The sequence below is a fragment of the Cydia fagiglandana genome, chromosome 10 (genome assembly GCF_963556715.1).
Source record: "Cydia fagiglandana chromosome 10, ilCydFagi1.1, whole genome shotgun sequence".
NCBI classification, from domain to species: domain Eukaryota; kingdom Metazoa; phylum Arthropoda; class Insecta; order Lepidoptera; family Tortricidae; genus Cydia; species Cydia fagiglandana.
In genome coordinates, this window is record NC_085941.1 from 5,077,014 (window position 1) to 5,101,161 (window position 24,148).

General features: G+C 39.2%; 1 protein-coding gene across 1 annotated transcript; it reads left to right on the forward strand.

Moving 5' to 3' along the window:
• The first annotated feature begins 18,245 nt into the window (after positions 1–18,245).
• Positions 18,246–23,100, forward strand: LOC134668283 (catalase-like). The gene is made up of 2 exons (XM_063525764.1): positions 18,246–18,284; positions 21,659–23,100. Exons 1-2 carry the CDS (start codon positions 18,246–18,248, stop codon positions 23,090–23,092), a joined length of 1,473 nt encoding a protein of 490 aa, XP_063381834.1. The 3' UTR covers positions 23,093–23,100.
• Positions 23,101–24,148: the final 1,048 nt, after the last annotated feature.

Consider the following 24,148-nt stretch of genomic DNA (forward strand, 5'->3'; position numbering starts at 1 on the left):
AATAAGATTGTTCAATTGAGCGGTAATTCCATTTCACAGTAGAACTGCAACGTTCCATAACATCTCTTGATGTGAAACAAATATCTTAAGTTAAATGGCTCGTTTTACGCTCTAGTTCAACAATGTACCATTTTGATCTGGCTATTCAGTTTCATAATGACAACAACGTAGCTGGAATACCAATCAATTCTTAGATACATGGCACACCAAGAATAAGCGGGCATCTCGCTCGTTTCTTCTCAGAACGTGCAGAATGGAATGAGTTGCCTCCTGAGGTATTTCCTTTGCGCTACGACATGGTAGTAGTAGTGTAGTCATTCGGCACCCTTTTGAAGGGGTGCGGAGGCCTCTTCCGCCTTCCGGCTGCGGAGGCTGTCTCGGGTCGCGCCCCACCTTGTGTTGCGGTCAGTCGCTCGTCATTTTGGGGACGGGGCTGTGTGTCCAGTGTGGGCCAGCTTTCTCGCCACCGGCCGTTTATCCAACCCCGCGACCCCTAGTCCGGTGATACCGTTGGAGCGGGGCCAGGCATCGGGGACGCAGGGAAGGCGACCGGCAGCTTAGGCTGGCGTGTGCGTCGTGCGTACGGGTTTTTAGGCGACATGATTCTTCAAGAAGCGAGTAAGGATGCCAGACCGTAGCCTAAGTCATCCTTAAGCTGGCTCATAGTCATGCTATTTCAGGAAATTAAACAATCTTAAGATAATCCCCTGATATCCCTACGTGATGTGACAAGTGATCTCAAGTCAATCTTAATCGGGTGATATTGATATCTCTTCAGTATTCTAATTACGCGACCTCTATCCATTATCCATAGCGATTTTGAGTGTGAAAATCTATTGAATATGTCAATACCTAATGCTTAATATTACTTAGATCATTGTCTAATGAGAGTCTAGAAGAGGTTTTAATATGATCCTAAGGGGTAAGCAGTTAATTAAATTTTCAGCAAATACTTAACCAAAGATATTACAACTACTGGTACTACACGTCAAGAACGTTATCCGAAGAAATAACTTATATTTATTTTGTTTCTTTTTATCCGTTCATAGAGCGATTCCTCTTTAGCTTCATCAATTAATGTTAATAAGTAATACATATATGTCATCTTACATCTTCTATTACTACACGTGGGCCATACAAAAAATTTCTGGATTCTGATATATGAGACGACTTATTTTTTCTAAGTGGTCAGCAGTCCAGAAATTTTCAGTATGCCCTAAGTACTCACACGCTTGACGCGCAGTTGAATTTGTTTCTTTTTTATTCGAAAAAAAAGGTTGATTTCTGCTTTAACTTTATTTCAATGTAAGTGAATACTGTACTCGATCAATGTTTCTTTGCAAACATAAATAAAATATATGTGACGTTCCAATGAAAAGGTACCTTATGGCGGCTGGCGCTTACGTCACATAGCGCCGCAATAATATTGGAGCGGCGTTAATAATAGCGTTAGCGCCAACCGCCATAAGGTACCTTTACCCGTGGGACGTCACATATAAAATAAACCCTTTTTTATTTGCCGGTTCTTATAGCTTTTAAAACTATAAAAGCTATAAAAAATCGCGGGATTTGTCGGGGATGAATTTCGGATCCCAATTCCTAAATTTAGTACACAATGTAAAGCCGACCCGAGCCTGTAGAGCCGAAAACGTTACGATACTTTCTGTCCTGTATAAATATGAGTATTACTATTAATATTATATGTGTGAATGTTTGTGCTGATGTTATATACAATGATATGTTATGTTAAGTAAGTAAAATCAAATACTTAAACTAGACTTAGACAAAAAATAAGTTAACTTGTACTATTAGCTTTACGATCGCGTACTTAATTACCAGTAATGATAATAAACGTATTGCTACTCGTATGATATTTTTCAGTAACATAAAAAAAACTACAATTTCATATTATAAAAAAATTCAATTTTCTGGGGGTTCAAAAGCTTCTATGCGAGTAAAGTCGCGAGTTGAGACTATTCCTCAATAAAAATACAATAAAGTAACGGGTTGGGAAAAGGCCTCGCTTAGGGAAATAGGATTTCCCACGGGACGCTGTGACTTAGGCGGCAGGATAGAAATATATGAGTATAGAAATTAGATAAAGACTTTCATTACATCTTGAATTGAAGGGATGTTTACAAAAACAACATAACTGCTTAGAGCGGTTGACACTTTTTTAAGAACATTGTTAATCGTTTCAGGTGTCAACCGGTGTAGACACAGTTATGTTGATTTTGTAAACATCCCTTCAATTGTTACTTTACTACTTATCAGTGTTTATTGAAGGTTTTGTTTTTGATTTTAATAATAACTTTTAGGGTGTCGAGCGTACCACAAAAATATGCTTTTGACATAACCACAGATTATATAATAGTTCTTACGAACAGATACTTATCTCTCAAACAAAACGCAAATACCTACCGTTTTGATACCTAAACAAAAATACAATGGAGTGACCTTCAACGCGCCGCTCCCCGCACCGCGCGCACCGGCACAACGCTAGGGTTGCTGACGCTTAGAAATGATAAATAAATACCTACTTAAACAGCGGAGTGAAATAAAAGGAAAGCTAAATCTTAAATTATACCTAATATTCCGATTATGCGTTAGTGTTTGCGAAGTAGTCATTTTAAAGGTCATATGTCCCTGCAGTAACCGCAGTGTTTACGCCGTTGTATAAACCGCGCAATAATATAGAATAGAATATTTATTAACAAAAAAAACGACATGTCTAACGACAATCCCAGCAAGAATTAGTTTTAAAATTTCGTGTAATTTAAAACCAGATAAAGATTAATGTTACACAATAAAGAAAAATAATAGAAACACCATGAATACCGGTAATTAATTATAAGTTAACCAGAGCAAAAATGAGTAGGCACTTTCCGGTGTAAAGTTAACTTACTGTCGTTAAAATAAACATTTACCAAAATAAATTAAAAAAAATCTACCTATTTCAAATAGATAGATAGGTATCTAAAACTATACATTTGTCATACATAATAAACATTACATGTTTGATTAAAGAAATTCAATAGTAGGTAGGTACCTACTACGTAGCTTGTAACTATCGTAAAAATTGACAGTGCGGCGCGCGGCGACGTGCGTACGTGAGCGCGCGTGGCAACCAACTGGCTCGCTTTTCTACCGTGAACGGGAGCAGATTCGTAGGTATAAATCCGAGCTCGCGCGGAGAGTTCCATAGGCCTGACATAACCTAGGACATAATAGGAATTGACAAGTATAGGTACATGTTAGTTGAGACTATTCATATGTAGAATGAAATTTATCATAAGCAGTAACTTTTTTTCCGTATTTATACGGGCCCGATTCGGATTTTGAAATAGACATCTATTAGATATCTTTTAGACATGACCAAGATACGATAACGATATGTAAGATCTAACCTGTCAAATTTGACATTTGCGCGATTCTGGAGATACACTTGAACGATTTCCACAGGATATGACTTATAGAGATCCAATTCACATCTAATAGATATCTTACTCTATCTAACGTAAAAGTGACATTGGTTGCCTGAATTGCGCTGCAAAAGAGAACTAGTTGATATCTAAACTATAACGTATCTAGAATGGATCTAGTACGTCTCGTCTCTTGTGAATATCTTGAAGTTCGAATACGGCAGTAAGGGGGTTGTTACTGCCGTATTCGAACTTAACAATAAAAGCAAGCGCACCATTAAGCGGCCTGAACACAAGTTCTTGAAGGGTAAATGCACCTATTAGTAGAAGAGCCGGCCGCAAATTTTCTAACCGACTTGATACCACGATGAAATACACAATGGGAAACCATAAAAGTGATGCTAAGTCCGAATTCGATAGTCTGCCACGGCGGAACTTGCCGAAAGTACGAAAAAGAAGGCCACTTCCGGTGCGAAAAAAGGGGGCTGATTTAACCCATCTGATACCGAAATAATAATTATGGCAGCAGTTAGAAATTTACATGTAGACACATAAAAGCGAAGTCTGCCAGTATTTTTTTAGCCGGAAGTGCTTGGCAGACGCTCTCAAAGGTGGCCAACGGGACCCCTAATTTAACCCATCTGATACCACCATGAAACCAATTCCAGTCGGTAGGTATGAACCCTCATGTCAGGAATATATAAGTCTGCCAAGGCTATTCCTGCCGAAACACCATGGCAGACGAGATTATGTAAGCAAGGTCGGCATCGGTTACCCTACACTAACCCATCTGATACCACCATGAAACCAATTCCAGTCAGTAGGTACGAACCCCCATTTTAGGAATATATAAGTCTGCCAAGGTTTTTCCTGCCGAAACACCTTGGCAGACGAGATTATAAGCAAGATGACCATCGGTTACCGTACACTAACCCATCTGATACCGCCATGAAACCAATTCCAGTCGGTAGGTATGAACCCTCATTTCAGGAATATATAAGTCTGCCAAGGCTTTTCCTGCCGTAACACCATGGCAGACGAGATTATGTAAGCAAGGTCGGCATCGGTTACCCTACACTAACCCATCTGATACCACCATGAAACCAATTCCAGTCGGTAGGTATGAACCCCCATTTTAGAAATATATAAGTCTGCCAAGGTTTTTCCTGCCGAAACACCTTGGCAGACGAGATTATAAGCAAGATCACCATCGGTTACCGTACACTAACCCATCTGATACCACCATGAAACCAATTCTAGTCGGTAGGTATGAACCCTCATTTCAGGAATTTATAAGTCTGCCAAGGCCTTTCCTGCCGAAACACCTTGACAGACGAGATTATGTAAGCAGCATCCGCACCCGAGGGATCCGTATTTTGGAATTATACAGATTACGGACATTATTAATAGCTGTAGGCTTATTTATTACTTTATGATTATACATATTTGTATATTATTATGTTATTAATAAAATATATTTATAATTTATTAAACCTAAACTTAATACATTGGGAATTCATTACCTGCTTACGGCAGTAGTAGGGATAAGTGGGTGAGTTCTGGCTCACTGAGCTAGGCCAACAGTCCCTCCCCCTTTTTTCCCTTGTTGAGGCCCTGCAACCTTGCCTTGAACCCAAACTAATGTCATTGTAGCTCGAATCTAACCTAATCTATTTTTATTGCTTTTAAAATATTTCAATTATCTACTTTTGCAAAGTTAAATGTTGTAATCTCTTTTTCGCAAAATGGAATTTTAATGTGACTTTAATGTATGTGCAGTCTACTTAGTAATTGGGTTTAAAGATATAAAAACACACATTTTATTTCCTATCCTAAGTATCCTATCCTAAGTTTATTCAAATAATATTCTGAACATATATAGTAACATCATTACTTATTCTGTGTACAGTGGAGAAAACGAATGAAATCATGCAATTTGATTTTGCTATTTTTAAATAAAGAGTAACCAAACAGTATTTTCCAGTTGTTGGTAATGATACCATCTCTTACAATTTCTCTTCATGAACATTTTATGATACCTAACCTTCCAGTTTTCGCCCGAATTAATCAACAAATTCACCAACACCATTTACACCAACCAAATAGAAAACGGGTCCGTGTCCGATTTCGCGATCTCGAGTCCGGGTCCGCGTCCGGGTCCAGGTTCAGGTAGAAGTCGAATTCAAAATCTTGCTTGTTTTGCCAGTGGGGTAACTTGCTTAACAATCAATTAGAAAAAGACAAGTCGTCGAGGAGTTCCGTTCTGATCACAACCAGCAATACCACTTCATCAAATGCCACTGTTCTTAATGTAAATCTTTGTTTGCCTGATGAAAATACAAGAGTCACTATACAATGCCATTCAGATTTGTAGAGTTCCCTCGATTCCTTATGGATCCCATCAATAGAACTTGAGCTTGACGAAAATATGACTTAAAAACCTAACGTGCTTAACAAACATAACGAAGAGGACAAATCCCCAAACATGAGCTATGCGTCGTTGAAGAGTTCCATTCTGATCATCATCAGCAGTTTCACTTCATCAAATGTCACAATTTTGAATGTAAAAGCTTGGTTTGTTTATAAAAACACCAGTATCACTATATGTTAGGATGGTTCAAAAAACATTTTTTTTTCCTAAGGGGCCCTTATTTAGTTTCGTAATTTATCTCAACTACAAGGGGGTGCTTCACCACGTTAAAATTTTGTGTTGTTTGAAACCAAAAAAATAGAGTATTTATTATTCAGAATTTTATTTAAATATCTGGTTTCACACTATTTGCACATGTGATGTATAAGTTTTGAAGTAGAAAAACATTTTCTTTCAAAATAATATCTTTTAAATCACACTTTCAAATAATGTGAAAACTACTACTTACATAAAAATGTAAAAAATAAGTGAAAAAAGTGTTTGAGCACCCCCTTGTAGTTAAGATAAGATTACAAACTTGGTGTATTTTGTCAACATAATAAATGTAACAAAATAAGGGGGTGCCGCTTCTTCTAGCTAGAGTTTGAATTTTTCCCATACAAACGTGAACCACCCTACTACTATATGCAGCACAACGTCCGGAGTGGCGCAGGCTGGTGCATGACAAAGTGCGCGATTTCGAGAAGCAACGTAAAGTTGACCTCGACACTAAACGCGATGATCTGAAAGCGCGCCAGCCTGCTTCCATTCACTACCACTATGTGGCTGGTGTTCTCACGTGCCCTCAATGTGCGCGGAGGTTCACCTCCAAGATCGGCTATGTCAGCCATATTCGGGCGCACGAGCGCCGAGCTAACTAGGAGTCGAAGTGGTCGCCATGGTCGAAATCGGCCGGAAGGATCATCATCATCATTTCATTCACCTAGAAGATTTGAAGAGTGCCCTCGATTCCTCATAAATCTCACCATCAGAACTGGGTTTTGACAAAGACGGAACCAATCTGTATGTATATACTTACAAGTTACAACTCAACTAAAAAAAGAATTTTCAAAATCGATCCCGAAATGACGGAGATATCAAACATTAAAAAAACCGAATGAATACCTCCTTTTTAGGGTTCCGTAGCCAAATGGCAAAAAACGGAACTCTTATAGATTCGTCGTGTCTGTCTGTGCGTCTGTCCGTCCGTATGTCACAGCCACTTTTTTCCGAAACTATAAGAACTGTTGAAACTTGGTAAGTAGATGTATTCTGTGAAACGCATTAAGATTTTAACACAAAAATAGAAAAAAAAAACAATAAATTTTGGGGGTCCCCCATACTTAGAACTGAAACTTAAAATTTCTTTTTCATTAAACCCATACGTGTGGGGTATCTATGGATAGGTCTTCAAAACAAAAATGATATTGAGGTTTGTAATATTTTTTTTTCTAAACTGAATAGTTTGCGCGAGAGACACTTCCAAAGTGGTAAATTGTGTGCACCCCCCCCCCCCCCCCCTTCAACTTCTAAAATAAGAGAATGACAAAACTAAAAAATATATATGATGTACATTATCATGCAAACTTCCACCGAAAATTGGTTTGAACGAGATCTAGTACATAGGTAGTTTTTTTTTTATCGTCATAAATCGTAAACCGCAATTTTGTTATGTTACTTGCTGCTATGGAACCCTTCATGGGCGAGTCCGACTCACACTTGGCCGCTTTTTGGGTTTGCTTTATTATTGAAGTGAAAACTTCTTTAGCGGCGCTGAACACTTTTTAAGGTGGGGAAAAAATGATAAACTCTAGTCGAGACAGCGTAACGCGTAACACGCTGACGTCATGGGTGACGGACAATGTTCATCATCATCATCTCAGCCATAAGACGTCCGCTGCTGAACATAGGCCTCCCCCTTGGACCTCCATTCGTACCGGTTGGAAGCGACCCGCATCCAGCGTCTTCCGGCGGCCTTAACAAGGTCGTCCGTCCATCTTGTGGGTGGACGCCCTACGCTGCGCTTGCTAGTCCGTGGTCTCCACTCGAGCACTTTTCGACCCCATCGGCCATCTTCTCTGCGCGCAATGTGGCCTGCCCATTGCCACTTCAGCTTGCTAATCCGGTGGGCTATGTCGGTAACTTTAGTTCGTCTACGGATCTCCTCATTTCTGATTCGATCACGGAGAGAAACTCCGAGCATAGCCCTCTCCATAGCTCGTTGAGCGACTTTGAATTTTGAGATGAGGCCGATAGTGAAAAACTACGTTTCGGAGCCGTAAGTCATCACTGATAACACACATTGATTAAAGACTTTCGTCTTGAGGCACTGAGGTATGTCGGACAAAAAGACATTACGTAGTTTCCCGAACGCTGCCCTACCGAGTTGGATTCGGCGGTTAACCTCCTTCTCGAAGTTGGACCTACCTAATTGGACTACTTGTCCTAGGTAGATGTACGAGTCAACAACTTCGAGTACCGAGTTCCCAACAGAGACTGGGATGGGCACAACATTGGCATTTGTCATAAGTTTCGTCTTGTCCATGTTCATTTTCAAGCCCACCCGTTGTGAAACTCGGTTGAGGTCATCGACCATCATGCTGAGTTCCTCCATCGACTTTGCCATGACTACGATATCGTCGGCAAATCAAAGGTGAGTGATGTATTCGCCGTTGATGTTGATGCCAAGTCCTTGCCATTCCAGGTGCTTGAAGGCGTCTTCCATTACGGCAGTATACAGTTTCGGAGAGATAACATCTCCCTGCCTTACACCTCTTTGCAATAGAATCGCCTTCGCACTCTGCTCCTGACTCGGACCGACATGGTGGCGTAACTATACAAACACTTCAACACTTCGATGTACCGATAGTCAATATTGCATCGCTGAAGAGACTCAAGCAGTCTAGAGGCTAGTTTAGATCACGTTCAAACCAATTTTCGGTGGAAGTTTGCATGATAATGTACATCATATATATTTTTTAGTTTTGTCATTCTCTTATTTTAGAAATTAAAGGGGGGGGGGGGGTACACACAATTTACCACTTTGGAAGTGTCTCTCGCGCAAACTATTCAGTTTAGAAAACAATTATATTAGAAACCTCAATATCATTTTTGAAGACCTATCCATAGATACCCCACACGTATGGGTTTCATGAAAAAGAAATTTTAAGTTTCAGTTCTAAGTATGGGGGACCCCCAAAATTTATTGTATTTTTTTTCTATTTTTGTGTTAAAATCTTAATGCGGTTCACAGAATACATCTACTTACCAAGTTTAAACAGTTCTTATAGTTTCGGAAAAAAGTGGCTGTGACATACGGACGGACAGACACACAGACAGACAGACAGACATGACGAATCTATAAGAGTTCCGTTTTTTGCCATTTGACTACGAAACCCTAAAAAGGAGGTATTAATTCGGTTTTTTTTAATGTTTGATATCTCCGTCATTTCGGGATCGATTTTGAAAATTGTTTTTTTAGTTGAGTTGTAACTTGTAAGTATATACATACAGATTGGTTCCGTCTTTGTCAAAACCCAGTTCTGATGGTGAGATTAAGGAGGAATCGAGGGCACTCTTCAAATCTTGTAGGTATACATATAGTAGTAGGGTGGTTCACGTTTGTATGGGAAAAATTCAAACTCTAGCTAGAAGAAGCGGCACCTCCTTATTTTGTTACACTTACTATGTTGACAAAATACACCAAGTTTGTAATCTTATCTTAACTACAAGGGGGTGCTCAAACACTTAGAAATTTTCAAATTGTATGAAATCCAAAAAAATTAAGTTATTATTTTTTAGATTTTTTTATGTAAGTAGTAGTTTTCACATTATTTGAAAGTGTGATTTAAAAGATATTATTTTAAAAAGAAAATGTTTTTCTACTTCAAAACTTATACATCACATGTGCAAATAGTGTGAAACCAGATATTTAAATAAAATTTTGAATATTACTCTTTTTTTTTGGGTTTCAAACAACATACAAAATTTCAACGTGGTGAAGCACCCCCTTGTAGTTGAGATAAATTACGAAACTAAATAAAGGGCCCCTTAGGAAAAAAAAATGTTTTTTGAACCATCCTAACATATAGTGATACTGGTGTTTTTATAAACAAACCAAGCTTTTACATTCAAAATTGTGACATTTGATGAAGTGAAACTGCTGATGATGATCAGAATGGAACTCTTCAACGACGCATAGCTCATGTTTGGGGATTTGTCCTCTTCGTTATGTTTGTTAAGCACGTTAGGTTTTTAAGTCATATTTTCGTCAAGCTCAAGTTCTATTGATGGGATCCATAAGGAATCGAGGGAACTCTACAAATCTGAATGGCATTGTATAGTGACTCTTGTATTTTCATCAGGCAAACAAGGATTTACATTAAGAACAGTGGCATTTGATGAAGTGGTATTGCTGGTTGTGATCAGAACGGAACTCCTCGACGACTTGTCTTTTTCTAATTGATTGTTAAGCAAGTTACCCCACTGGCAAAACAAGCAAGATTTTGAATTCGACTTCTACCTGAACCTGGACCCGGACGCGGACCCGGACTCGAGATCGCGAATTCGGACACGGACCCGTTTTCTATTTGGTTGGTGTAAATGGTGTTGGTGAATTTTTTGATTGATTCGGGCGAAAACTGGAAGGTTAGGTATCATAAAATGTTCATGAAGAGAAATTGTAAGAGATGGTATCATTACCAACAACTGAAAAATACTGTTTGGTTACTCTTTATTTAAAAATAGCAAAATCAAATTGCATGATTTCATTCGTTTTCTCCACTGTACACAGAATAAGTAATGATGTTACTATATATGTTCAGAATATTATTTGAATAAACTTAGGATAGGATACTTAGGATAGGAAATAAAATGTGTGTTTTTATATCTTTAAACCCAATTACTAAGTAGACTGCACATACATTAAAGTCACATTAAAATTCCATTTTGCGAAAAAGAGATTACAACATTTAACTTTGCAAAAGTAGATAATTGAAATATTTTAAAAACAATAAAAATAGATTAGGTTAGATTCGAGCTACAATGACATTAGTTTGGGTTCAAGGCAAGGTTGCAGGGCCTCAACAAGGAAAAAAAGGGGGAGGGACTGTTGGCCTGGCTCAGTGAGCCAGAACTCACCCACTAATCCCTACTACTGCCGTAAGCAGGTAATGAATTCCCAATGTATTAAGTTTAGGTTTAATAAATTATAAATATATTTTATTAATAACATAATAATATACAAATATGTATAATCATAAAGTAATAAATAAGCCTACAGCTATTAATAATGTCCGTAATCTGTATAATTCCAAAATACGGATCCCTCGGGTGCGGATGCTGCTTACATAATCTCGTCTGTCAAGGTGTTTCGGCAGGAAAGGCCTTGGCAGACTTATAAATTCCTGAAATGAGGGTTCATACCTACCGACTAGAATTGGTTTCATGGTGGTATCAGATGGGTTAGTGTACGGTAACCGATGGTGATCTTGCTTATAATCTCGTCTGCCAAGGTGTTTCGGCAGGAAAAACCTTGGCAGACTTATATATTTCTAAAATGGGGGTTCATACCTACCGACTGGAATTGGTTTCATGGTGGTATCAGATGGGTTAGTGTAGGGTAACCGATGCCGACCTTGCTTACATAATCTCGTCTGCCATGGTGTTACGGCAGGAAAAGCCTTGGCAGACTTATATATTCCTGAAATGAGGGTTCATACCTACCGACTGGAATTGGTTTCATGGCGGTATCAGATGGGTTAGTGTACGGTAACCGATGGTCATCTTGCTTATAATCTCGTCTGCCAAGGTGTTTCGGCAGGAAAAACCTTGGCAGACTTATATATTCCTAAAATGGGGGTTCGTACCTACTGACTGGAATTGGTTTCATGGTGGTATCAGATGGGTTAGTGTAGGGTAACCGATGCCGACCTTGCTTACATAATCTCGTCTGCCATGGTGTTTCGGCAGGAATAGCCTTGGCAGACTTATATATTCCTGACATGAGGGTTCATACCTACCGACTGGAATTGGTTTCATGGTGGTATCAGATGGGTTAAATTAGGGGTCCCGTTGGCCACCTTTGAGAGCGTCTGCCAAGCACTTCCGGCTAAAAAAATACTGGCAGACTTCGCTTTTATGTGTCTACATGTAAATTTCTAACTGCTGCCATAATTATTATTTCGGTATCAGATGGGTTAAATCAGCCCCCTTTTTTCGCACCGGAAGTGGCCTTCTTTTTCGTACTTTCGGCAAGTTCCGCCGTGGCAGACTATCGAATTCGGACTTAGCATCACTTTTATGGTTTCCCATTGTGTATTTCATCGTGGTATCAAGTCGGTTAGAAAATTTGCGGCCGGCTCTTCTACTATATAAGGTACCGTAAAGTGGCCGACAGTTACGTAACGCGCAACGACAGCTAACGCGTAACTTCAACTATATTACAATCGCTTCAGTAGCGCGTGACCACAAGGAAATAGATCTTAAAAGATATAATCGAATCCACACTGGATGCGGACCAGGGGGCCATTTTTAGGGTTCCGTACCCAAAGGGTAAAACGGGACCCTATTACTAAGACTCTGCTGTCCGTCCGTCCGTCCGTCTGTCACCAGGCTGTATCTCACGAACCGTGATTGTGGTAGTTGAAATTTTCACAGATGATGTATTTCTGTTGCCGCTATAACAACAAATACAAAAAACAGAATAAAATAAAGATTTAAGTGGGGCTCCCATACAACAAGCGTGACTTTTGATCGAAGTTAAGCAACGTCGGGCGGGGTCAGTACTTGGATGGGTGACCATTTTTTTGCCTTTTTTTGCATTATGGTACGGAACCCTTCGTGCGCGAGTCCGACTCGCACTTGCCCGGTTTTTGAAATTCGAGCGCTCGATTTCGTGCGGTACCCAACAACCAAAGTAACCGATGTAGCCCTCCGAATCGCTAAACTTAAGTGGCAGTGGGAAGGGTACATTGCCCGTAGAACCGATGGCTATTGGGGCGGAAAGGTTCTCGAGTAGCGACCACGTACCGGAAGGCGCAGCGTGGGTAGACCCGCCATAAGGTGGACTGACGACCTGGTAAAGGTCGCAGGAGTCTGCTGGATGCGGGTGACGCGAGACCGGTCATTGTGGCACTCTTTGGGGGAGGCCTATGTCCAGCAGTGGACGTCCTCTGGCTGTTATGATGATGATGATGATGATGATGATGCTGATTTCGTGTCGCTCCCGTCATTTAGGGTTAGCAGAACCAAATTTTTAATTTCCTGACAAAATTCCTGATTTACGATTATTTTACATTCTTGTATGACCTGAACTTGAAGCAGTGCGTTCGGTAAGCTTTGAGAACACTGGTACAGCCCTGCTCGTCCGGGTGACCTTGAAACGTCCTGAACACGGATCAGGGTCGCTGGATAGTTTTGGAAAATTCATCTGTATTTGATGCCTATAGTGTAACTAGGTGGGTTTTACCTGACCAAGCGATATTCTGAATTTAAAATCTGTTATGGGTTTGATTAGGATACGATTGTTTGAGCTAGTGGTGCGCGCAAAATACCGTAAAACGGGGTGAGTAGGTTTCGCGGGGAGAGTTGGGTTATGAATGGGGAGAGAAGGCTTGAGAGGGGAGTGAGAAGGTTTGAGAGGGGGGTGAGAAGGTTTGAGAGGGGGGTGAGAAGGGATTTTAAGGCTACTGCTACAAAAATAATGTATTCCAATTTAAAATGGGGCTATAGTAATACGCATAATAAAAAAAAATCGATCCAACAATCTTCAAAAATCACCTTTGTATGAAAAACCCTCTCAGCCCAAATACGAGGCCCTACGGGGTGAGGTGGGTTTTCCTCTTTATCGTCAAAGTTATGAAATGGAACTACCCAAAACGAAACACAAACTAAAATACAAACGTCCGAACCACTTAATATCATATACAGCATTCAGTTTTCACATGTAAAAATAAAATTTTAAGTATCTGACTTTCAAACCACGATAAAATTTCACCCAACTCAGGGTTATTTTACGGTACACTGCGAGTTCGTGTAAACATACCAAGGTTTGGTGCCAAAAACGCACCAGCGCTAGTATATCGACTCAAGTGTTATCGATATCAAGACTTTCTAAATCATATAATCGCTCCGAAAGTCAAAATAATTGTGGTCCCTCCCTCAAACTTGTCTTTTGACTCAAGCATGCAAAGATTTAATAATAAATTATAAATTAAAGCTTAAAAATACTTTCCACGAACAATATTTTTAATATTGATCAATTGAACCAGTAATGGGTTAAAAAAAAATAGTCTCATTTAATAAACGATTTTAGACTCCTTACAAACTGACCCATTTTAATAGTTCTTAACTAAAGCTATTCCAGCGGGTTACCATCTGCGAGCAGGAATGACGTCATATCGCGGGGGCGGAAGGGTCGCTGCCTCCTGCCACATAAAATGTACAGTCGGCTACGGAATTTGATCGTTACGTGCAAAAATATACGGAGTGCCGCGTAGGCGGCGTAGGGTTAGAGTTATTGGCCACTAGATATTAGTAATTGGCCACTTCTAACAAAACAGAACGAAAGTAGCAAATTGAAGTCCTTTTGTTAAGAGTGACCTTTTTTTAGTTTAGGGTTTCGTACCCAAAGGGTACAAACGGGACCTTATTACTAAGACTCCACTGTCCGTCTGTCCGTCCGTCCGTCATCCGTCTGTCCGTCTGTCCGCCTGTCCGTCTGTCCGCCTGTCCGTCTGTCCGTCTATCCGTCTGTCCGTCTGTTCGTCTGTCCGTCTATCCGCCTGTCCGTCTGTCCGCCTGTCCGTCTGTCCGTCTGTCCGTCTGTCCGTCTGTCCGTCTGTCCGTCTGTCCGTCTGTCCGCCTGTCCGTCTGTCCGTCTATCCATCTGTCCGTCTGTTCGTCTGTCCGTCTATCCGTCTGTCCGTCTGTCCGTCTGTCCGTCTGTCCGTCTGTCTGTCCGCCTGTCCGTTTGTCCGTCTGTCCGTCTGTCCGTCTGTCCGTCTGTCCGTCTGTCCGTCTGTCCGTCTGTCCGTCTGTCCGGCTGTCCGTGTGTCCGTCTGTCCATCTGTCCGTCTGTCCGTCTGTCTGTCCGCCTGTCCGTTTGTCCGTCTGTCCGTCTGTCCGTCTGTCCGGCTGTCCGTGTGTCCGTCTGTCCGTCTGTCCGTCTGTCCGTCTGTCCGTCTGTCCGTCTGTCCGTCTGTCCGTCTGTCCGTCTGTCCGGCTGTCCGTGTGTCCGTCTGTTCGTCTGTCCAAACTATGGAGCCCTCGGACTCGCACTTGTTATTTATTTATGGCTAGAGAATGTGGCTAGAGTATCAGCATGACACGCATTGCCCGTACCTACTTGTATTTTTTTTTACGGTCATAGAATGTTTTATTGAAAACGTAACCAAATGGACCCAAAAAATGGAGACATTTTATTTCTCAGTAAAAATGGAAGAAGCTCGTGATACTGAGTAGAAATAATATAATTATAAATTCCCAAAGTTGCAGGTACATTAAATAAAAATGCCCACAAGGTATGTTGCCGACTGTACCAAGGTGATCCCCTGCGGAAAAATCCGGCTATTAAAGAAAACGCTGATCGAAAGGTAATAAGCCTGGTATGTGATCTTGCGATGCCATTTTATGCCGCCTACAAAGAAAAGGTTGTTAATTTCACTACATTTGTTCTCTTTTACGATAGACTTATATCGACGGGATATGGACCGTGACCGCTATCTTTAGTTATCCGTGAACAAAATGCATGTAACTGCGTCGAAATATCGGAAGCTCGAAAACAATACCTACAAAAGGTAATTACTGTCCATATCCCGGTCGATATATCTCTAGTGAAACTAACCGTGAATCATTCAAAACTCTTATACGATGGTTTTGAGAACGAAGGAGACGTGTTTAAAAAGGTGTATCTTTAAATTTGCACCTAGTTACATTTTCTTTATTAAAAATGATGTGTCAACATAAACTCTGGACTCTGGAGGCACATAACATTGTCTCGCAAATAAAATGAAAAAAGAAATATGAACGAAGAAATCTTTTGAATTGTGAAACATGGTAATGTTGAATTAGTTCGATCAACAGTACCTATACATACTAACACACAACTGTAGGTAGTTAGTGTCTTCAATTAGTTCTGAATGACGAGCGTCTGAGAACATCTGCTCAAAGGCTTTTCGGAGAAAAATGGGACGATCGCGAAAATGGCTACCGGTATTATATCGATTAAGTAAGGCTGCGCGATGTTACCTACGGATTTTCAGCTACATATACAACACATAAAAAATTAAGAGATATAGAATGTCACTTAGAATTGTTATGTGGGCACACCTGTGACCTTAGAGCATTTAATCCTGGGGCACATATATATACTGCCGTATTCGAACTTCAAGATATTCACAAGAGACGATACGTACTAGATCCATTCTAGATACTTTATAGTTTAGATATCAACTAGTTCTCTTTTGCAGCGTAATTCGGACAACCAATGTCACTTTTACGTTAGATAGAGTAAAATATCTATTAGATGTGAATTGGATCTCTATTAAGTCATATCCTGTAAAAATCGTTCAAGAGTATCTCCAGAATCACGTAAATGTCAAATTTGACAGGTCAGATCTTAAACATACCGTTATCGTATCTTGGTGATGTCTAAAAGATATCTAATTGATGTCTATTTCAAAATCCGAATCGGGCCCCTATTCTCTTAACAATAAAGTCGCGTCAAGATCATTTTGAACACCTCGCCCGCTTAGCAATTTCTGCTGCTGACTGTACCCTATATGAACATTTCACGAGTGTGAAAGGTAGCCATTTATGACGACCGGTCTGGCCTAGTGGGTAGTGACCCTGTCTATGAAGCCGTTGGTCCCGGGTTCAAATCCTGGTAAGGGCATTTATTTGTATGATGATACAGATATTTGTTCCTGAGTCATGGTTGTTTTCTATGTACTTATTTATATATTATATATATCGTTGTCTGAGTACCCATACCACAAGCCTTCTTGAGCTTACCGTGGGGGCTTAGTTAATTTGTGTAAAAATGTCCTATAATATTTATATATTATTTATGGCTGTGTGTGGCCATGGGTTATTTATTCATGACAATTCTGAACATTATGAAGTCATATAATGCGTCACAAACGCCAATTGCAATAGGTACTTTCGCAGTTTAACAGAATGTAACGTCTGAGCCAGCGTTATGGGCTCAATGCCGCAGGCAGAGATTTTAGAAGGTGTATTCTCTTTATAACTTCTTTTTATTTTCATATATTTTATTAGTATATTTTAGTTTTTTAGGGTTCCGTACCCAAAGGGTAAATGGTAAACAAACACATATTTTGTATAAAATAATTATATTGATTATTTCTGAAAGTATACATCTAAAAGAGTTGTGCCCATACAAAAAAATTATCAGGAAAGCCAAATTATCATCATAATAAAATTTCGTGAGATTTAACTGAAACCACTTTTTCCCTATGTTTGCTGCGGGGTCCTTTTGTTTAACCCTCGTGCTTTAAAACCCGGGACCCTATTACTAAGACTTCGCTGTCCGTCTGTCCGTCCGTCCGTCCGTCCGTCCGTCCGTCCGTCCGTCCGTCCGTCCGTCCGTCCGTCCGTCCGTCCGTCCGTCCGTCTGTCAGTTGAAATTTTCACAGATGATGTATTTCTGTTGCCGCTATAACAACAAATACTAAAAACAGAATAAAATAAAGATTTAAATGGGGCTCCCATACAACAAACGTGATTTTTGACCAAAGTTAAGCAACGTCGGGAGGGGTCAGTACTTGGATGGGTGACCGTTTTCTTTTTGCTTTTTTTTTGTTTTTTTTTTTTTTTGCATTATGGTACGGAACCCTTCGTGCGCGAGTCCGACTCGCACTTGCCCGGTTTTTTTGTTTTTTTTTTGCATTATGGTACGGAATTAACCCTTCGTGCGCGAGTCCGACTCGCACTTGCCCGGTTTATATAATATTATAAGTATTAGTTTAATTTTTATAGTTATATTTTAATTTTAGTTTAGTTTTTAAATCTTTATTTAATGATATTGTAAAGTATTAGTTTTTAATCGGAAATAAAGATATCTGTATTACGTCTGAACTTAACCAGCTTTAACTGGATTTCAGACTGTTCTGAATGCCGTAATATGATATCATAGACTAGGAATCCTCTAGACCGATTAATTAATAATTTCATGCAACATGATGCCAAAAATGCGGGGGTGCGCGGGACGAGGTGAGCGAAGTCCCGTGCCGTGATTGGTCCGTTCAAAGACACGGACGTCACACAAAGACACTTTCGACTCGAACATGGAGTAAAATTACATATGCGTGGCAGAAGGGGTAGAGCGACTATGCTCAGTCTGGAGGATATTTTGTCTGTGTATGATATGAATGACAAAGCGTCTAGACACTATGTGTTTTTACTACTTAAAGACGGACGCAGAATTACAAGTAGGTAACCAAGCTTCTGTTTTTATTATTTTTATCTTGATCAAGATTTAGGGAATTAATTTTCATAAGGTGACATACCTAAAGGTGAGAGTCTGAGAGTCCATTTCCAACGACAGCTGCACTACTGTTAATCTATCTTCTATCTATACATATAATAAAGCTGTAGAGGGTCGAAAGTCTGTACATGGAAGATATTTGAAAAAAAGTTGGCTGGGGATACTTAGAATCGATAACAGAACACGTTCCAACAGTTTTTAGAATTTTTGTCTGTTTGTCTGTTTATCTGTTTATCTGTTTATCTGTTTATCTGTTTATCTGTTTGTCTGTTTATTTGAACGCGCATCACGTGAAAACGGCTGAACGGATTTTGATGCAACCTTTACTAATCTGTCGAGAAAATCTCCGGCCAGGTTATAGGCTATAAAAATTCAACCCTTAAAAGGGGGGGTAGCCACAACACTCGCTTGATTTAAGTTTGCCCCTGAATCTTATGGCGCTACTTAGGAAGGAGGGGCAAACTTTTTTCAAATATGTGCTACCACTATTGAGTACCTTGGTAAACTAACAGATGGCGCTGAATTTAATACGTAGTGACATGAATTGAATAGCCACCGACAAAGGTTTTTGCCAAATTAACTCTAAGTTTAGATGAGGGGGTACGGACATCAACAAATTGAATAATTATGTCGATTTAATAATATACAACAAAATTAAACGACAGTAAATTAATTACCCCTCATTGTACAGTGCCATCTTTTTCACGACTACCCAGAAAAAAGAGAGAGAGAGTGTATTGTGATTTCAGCGTTCGTGTTTGTATGTATGTATATATTTATTTATCTGAGTTTATTTATTACACCTTAACTTCTGAATGCGAAATTTGCAAAAATAATGGCGCGTAATTCTTTGGGAAACAATCGGTAGCAGTAGATTCGATTTCAACACACTCTTTTGCGGTTCGGCGTTAGGTCTTATGCGAGGCCTTCTGCATTACGGCAAAGTTGATCTTCTGCCTTAATTACACTTGGGCGTGGATCCAAATCCAAGCTTTCCTCTTTCGCAGCTGGGCCTACTGCCTTGCTCACACTTCGCCAATTCAATTCACTTGGTCAATTCCAAGCTCTGCTTTCTTGCGTCTTTTATGCATAAAAACAACCTCGCTGAGACCCTTAAATATCGAGCCCTATGCGAAGCTAGGCTGATAGAAAACTTTCCCATCCCTTCTTTGTATGAAATCCTGGATTCGCGACTGGTTGGGACTAAAAGTAAAATTGCGTTTTTTATATCGAAAAATTTTCTAAGGTATGGTAAATGTGACATTCGGGTGGCGCTGCAGCAGCATTACTCTGTTGCAACGTTACTGCTGCGGTACTGTCAATTTTCGTCATAAAATTATGGGACTGATTTCCATACTAAAAGTAAAAATGTACAACTGTCTATCAAATTGCGTTTTTATATCGAAAAAATTTCGCGCTCGCTTCGCTCGCGTTTTCAAACACTTCCTAAGATATGATAAAGGTGACATTCGGGTGGCGACTGCAGCAGCATTACTCTGTTACAACGTTACTGCTGCAGCACTGTCAATTTTAGTGATAAAATGATGTGACTGATTTCCATACTAAAAGTAAAAATGTACAACTGTCTATCAAATTGCGTTGTTATAACGAAAAATTTTCAATACATTTTATAAATTGTGTTCTAATATTTTCCATACTGTCAATATCTAGATCTAGAGCTAAGTTTTTATGGAGAAACAGTCGTCTATTTCCAAATCAATTAATAAGCTCATTAGAAGATCAAACAGTATTTTTTTTACTATCCTCAATATTTAGGATAGTTATAGATACAAATTGTAAATCGGAAAACTAGTTTTTAAACAGTCCGTCATAATTTACAACTTTGCATTTTTAAACGTTTGCCAACCGCGTCACTTCAGTAGGAGGACGGTGGTCTTTGTTGCTTTGAGTTGCAAAAAACCAAAACGATACAATAAATTTGCCATAAATTTATGTTTTGTACAATAAAGAGTTTATACATACATAATAAGTACAGGTAGATGGCAAAAATGGAAAGTATTAAAAAAATATGTGATAGAGTTTGTGCGGAAAGAGAAGAATCGTGAAATGTATGGGATCCAATACATTCTACGAGTCTTCTCGTTTCGCACAAACTCTACCTAAGGTATACTGATACGTGGGCAATACTGAAAGTTTCAGGATTCTGATAAATGAGACGACTTATTTTTTCTAAGTGGTCAGTTCCAGAAATTTTCAGTATGCCCTAATGTACAATAAATAATGAGAAAATGTGATAAATAATGGACATCAAAGATGGCGGCGTGATGTTCCTTTCCATTAGCTGATTGGGCCGCGTGGAAACGACCATTTATATTCCATGCCGCTATCGGCACTACATCGAATGTCCCTTTCTGTAAAATATTGCCGGTCACTTGGAAGCAAGGTTATTATTTTTAACGTTTCTTTGGCCTTACATTAGAACTATTAATTTAATAAATCGTGTTACCTACAATAAGCAACTAACATAATAAAGTAAAGGCTTTTTGGGAAAACAATCACAACGATGTAACTATACATGATGTATATAATATTTCCATATTACCTACATAATATTTCCATATGTATAGAAGTAGAACGTTCGAGTACCTAAGTTTACATATTATGCAATCCATTCGCTTGACAAAAAGTTGTAGGAAATAGATAAGAAGTTTGATTTCTGTTACAAAAAATCCTTCAACCATGTTGCAGATCCTAGTTCAATTTTTTCCACTTGACCTAACAACACTTGAAATATATCCGAAATCATTTAACCAATTGAGGATATCCCTTACTTCCTTCATTTACAATTTAGCAACAAATATTATACTTACCTACGACTCCTACGAGCAACTATTTCTTTGATTTCTATCGCAACGCACGTATTTGCTGTTTTAAATTGTTATAAAATGGATATTAATGTCTTACTCATTTTATTGTGTGTTATCAGAAGTGTGTTAAGTTCTGAATATAAAAATACGACATTGGATCCTGCTTCACGGCAGTTGTATAATTTCAAATTGCAACACAAGGTACGTTCTTGTGGTTTATTTAGCTACATTTTGTGGGTCACCAAGCGATCCATAGTATCTTATTTGCAAACGGGTTTGCGAGAAAAAGTGTCTAATATCAGCGACAGCTATGTTTGATTGATCAATTCGTGTTATAACTGAAGTGGCTAATGCATTAACGGAGCGTGACTTGTGATGCACCTAAACTGTTGCAATTAAACAAGCAGAGGTAGAGTGGCCTATTTATGGTTATGAACGTAATTTGTGTTCACACAACAATACGTAAAAATTGTGTTATTTTCTATTTCAGGAATCTATCGGTATACTGACCGACAGCAGAGGAATACCAGTCGAACTGCGAGACACCAACACAATCAACTCAGACCTTCTCTCTAACAGGTTTTACTTTGACAGCATCGTTCACTTTGACAGGGAGCGAATACCAGAAAGAGTAGTCTATGCAAAGGGCGCTGGTGCTTTCGGCTACTTTGAAGTTACCCACAATGTCTCTGAATATACTAAAGCAGATGTTTTCAACGAGATTGGAAAGAAGACTCCACTTGTTGCGAGATTTTCTTCCCTAATTCAAAGTCTCGGAGGCTCAGACCTCGCCAGAGAAACGAGGGGTTTCGCTGTAAAATTGTACACTAAAGAAGGCAATTTAGATGTACTAGGAGCGCATATTCCAGTGTTCTTTTTCAGAGATGCTCTCCTGTTTCCTTCTTTTGTCCATAGTTTTAAGAGAAATCCTCGGACAAATCTTATTGACAACAATATGCGCTGGGATTTTCTTTCACTCAGGCCAGAGTCGATACATGCCTTTTTGTGGCTTTTGTCCGATTATGGAATACCAAACGGATACAGACATATGAACGGCTACCCAACACATACTTACGTTCTCAATAACAAGCAGGGTGACAATTATTATGTTAGATTTAATTTCAGCACAGAACAAGGGATTGAACGTTTGTCCAGTGAAGATGCAAAGGAAATACAAGGCCGTGATCTTGACTATTTCAGAAGAGATCTTTACAATTCCATTGAAAATAAGAAGTATCCAGCGTGGAAATTACAAATGGATGTAATGACAAGGGACGATATAAAACAAGCCAGTTTCAATCCGTTCGACGTCACACGACAATGGCCAAAATGGAGCTATCACACAGTTCCCATAGGCCGGATGGTGTTGAATAAGAACCCAGAAAACTTCTTCAAATCAATAGAACAAGTGGCATTCGATCCTTTCAGTACAGTCCCTGGAATTCCTGGTCCTCAAGACCAACTGTTCAAAGGCCGCTATTTGCTTTATCGTGACACAGCTAACTATAGATTAGGGATAAACCACGATAAAATAGACGTAAACTGTCCTAAATATACTAAGACATACGTAAGAGATGGCGTTGCACCGGTTAATGATAATATGGGTGACGCTCCAAACTATTTCCCTAATTCGTACAACGGTCCAATGCCTTACATTGACCAAGATAGATCAAGTGAAAGGTTACTTGAGTACGAGAGCAGTGCTGCTGATTTTCAACCAGCTGCAAACTTCTATAATCATTACGTGGCTGATGAAGGACACAGACAACGCTTAGCGAAAAATGCAGCGGAGACACTAGCCACAGTGACTCCTCCAGTACTGAAACGAGCATTAAAGCTGCTAACACTAATCGATAATGACTTAGGAAAACGAGTGACTATGGCTTTGCCTGAAGCAAGAGCTGAGAATGCAAGACATAGGTAAAAAAATAATAATTTCTCGTCCCGTTGTATCAAACATAGAGAATTCTTTAGAGATAATACGTTTTGTTTTAGTTAAATGATTATAGTTTAAATTTTGAATGACATTATGTGAGTAAGAAAAATAGTCCTTAAATTCTTGGTCAAGGTATTTTTGGCTACCCTATAAGTTCCTATAGTTTCAATTTATTCGGGAGCCTTGATTGCTAATACGATAAATATTTGAAATTACTTTCATGAACAAGGGTAAACATAATTTCATAGGATGTTAGTATAAACAAAACACCATCTAAACTATCTAAGTATCCGAGATTTTATTGAGATTATATACCTCTGTAGTATAATTTAATTTTGATAATTAGCATTGTTGCTGAAAGAAGATCCGTTCTTTGTGCGAACATGACGGATGAGTGATCATTGAGTTAGTTAAGTAAGCGAGCGCTCATCAACATACTTAATTAATGTATTTTAATTTCCATGTAAAATAGAATAGTTTCATTATCGTAACTCGTTTAAGAAGGCAGTTTGCGTCAGTCGAGAATTTACTGCAATTTTGTAACATGACAGGAAGCATTTCCTTGCTTTAGCTATTAAATTACGGATTCATTAACTTTGTTTTTATTTCGGTTAAGGCAATAACGTTTATCTTGTCTATGTCAAGGTGTGTCCTAATCGTCTTCTAAGACATTAATCTTTAAGGTTACAGTCCATTTCCAACGACACCTGCACTACTGTTAATTTTACTATGTAAATTGACAATGACAGCGACGCGTTCAGTACCGGTAGTGCAGCTGCGGTTAGAAATGATGTTATTATTATTTTATGTAAATTCAATGTTGACGTGTAAAAGTCCCTTGTGGCCTATTTGCTGAATTAAAAAAAATGGAATGTTGCCATTAGGGACAACATGGGAAGGTTTTTAACAGTTTAAGAATCTAGAAATCTAGATCTAGGGAATGATTTATGTCAGTTTAGGTATAAATCTGAAACTTAAACAAAAATATTTGCAGCTGCTATTTGCACAACTCAAGACGCGTACAATGAAATAAAGGTAATATTT

What these genes read in the sequence shown, in the direction of transcription:
- LOC134668283 (XM_063525764.1), top strand. Translation starts at nt 18,246, where the DNA reads ATGTGTTTTTACTACTTAAAGACGGACGCAGAATTACAA. An exon ending in AGACGGACGCAGAATTACAA is followed by an intron (nt 18,285 to 21,658) that starts GTAGGTAACCAA and finishes TTTCTATTTCAG; the next exon opens with GAATCTATCGGTATACTGAC.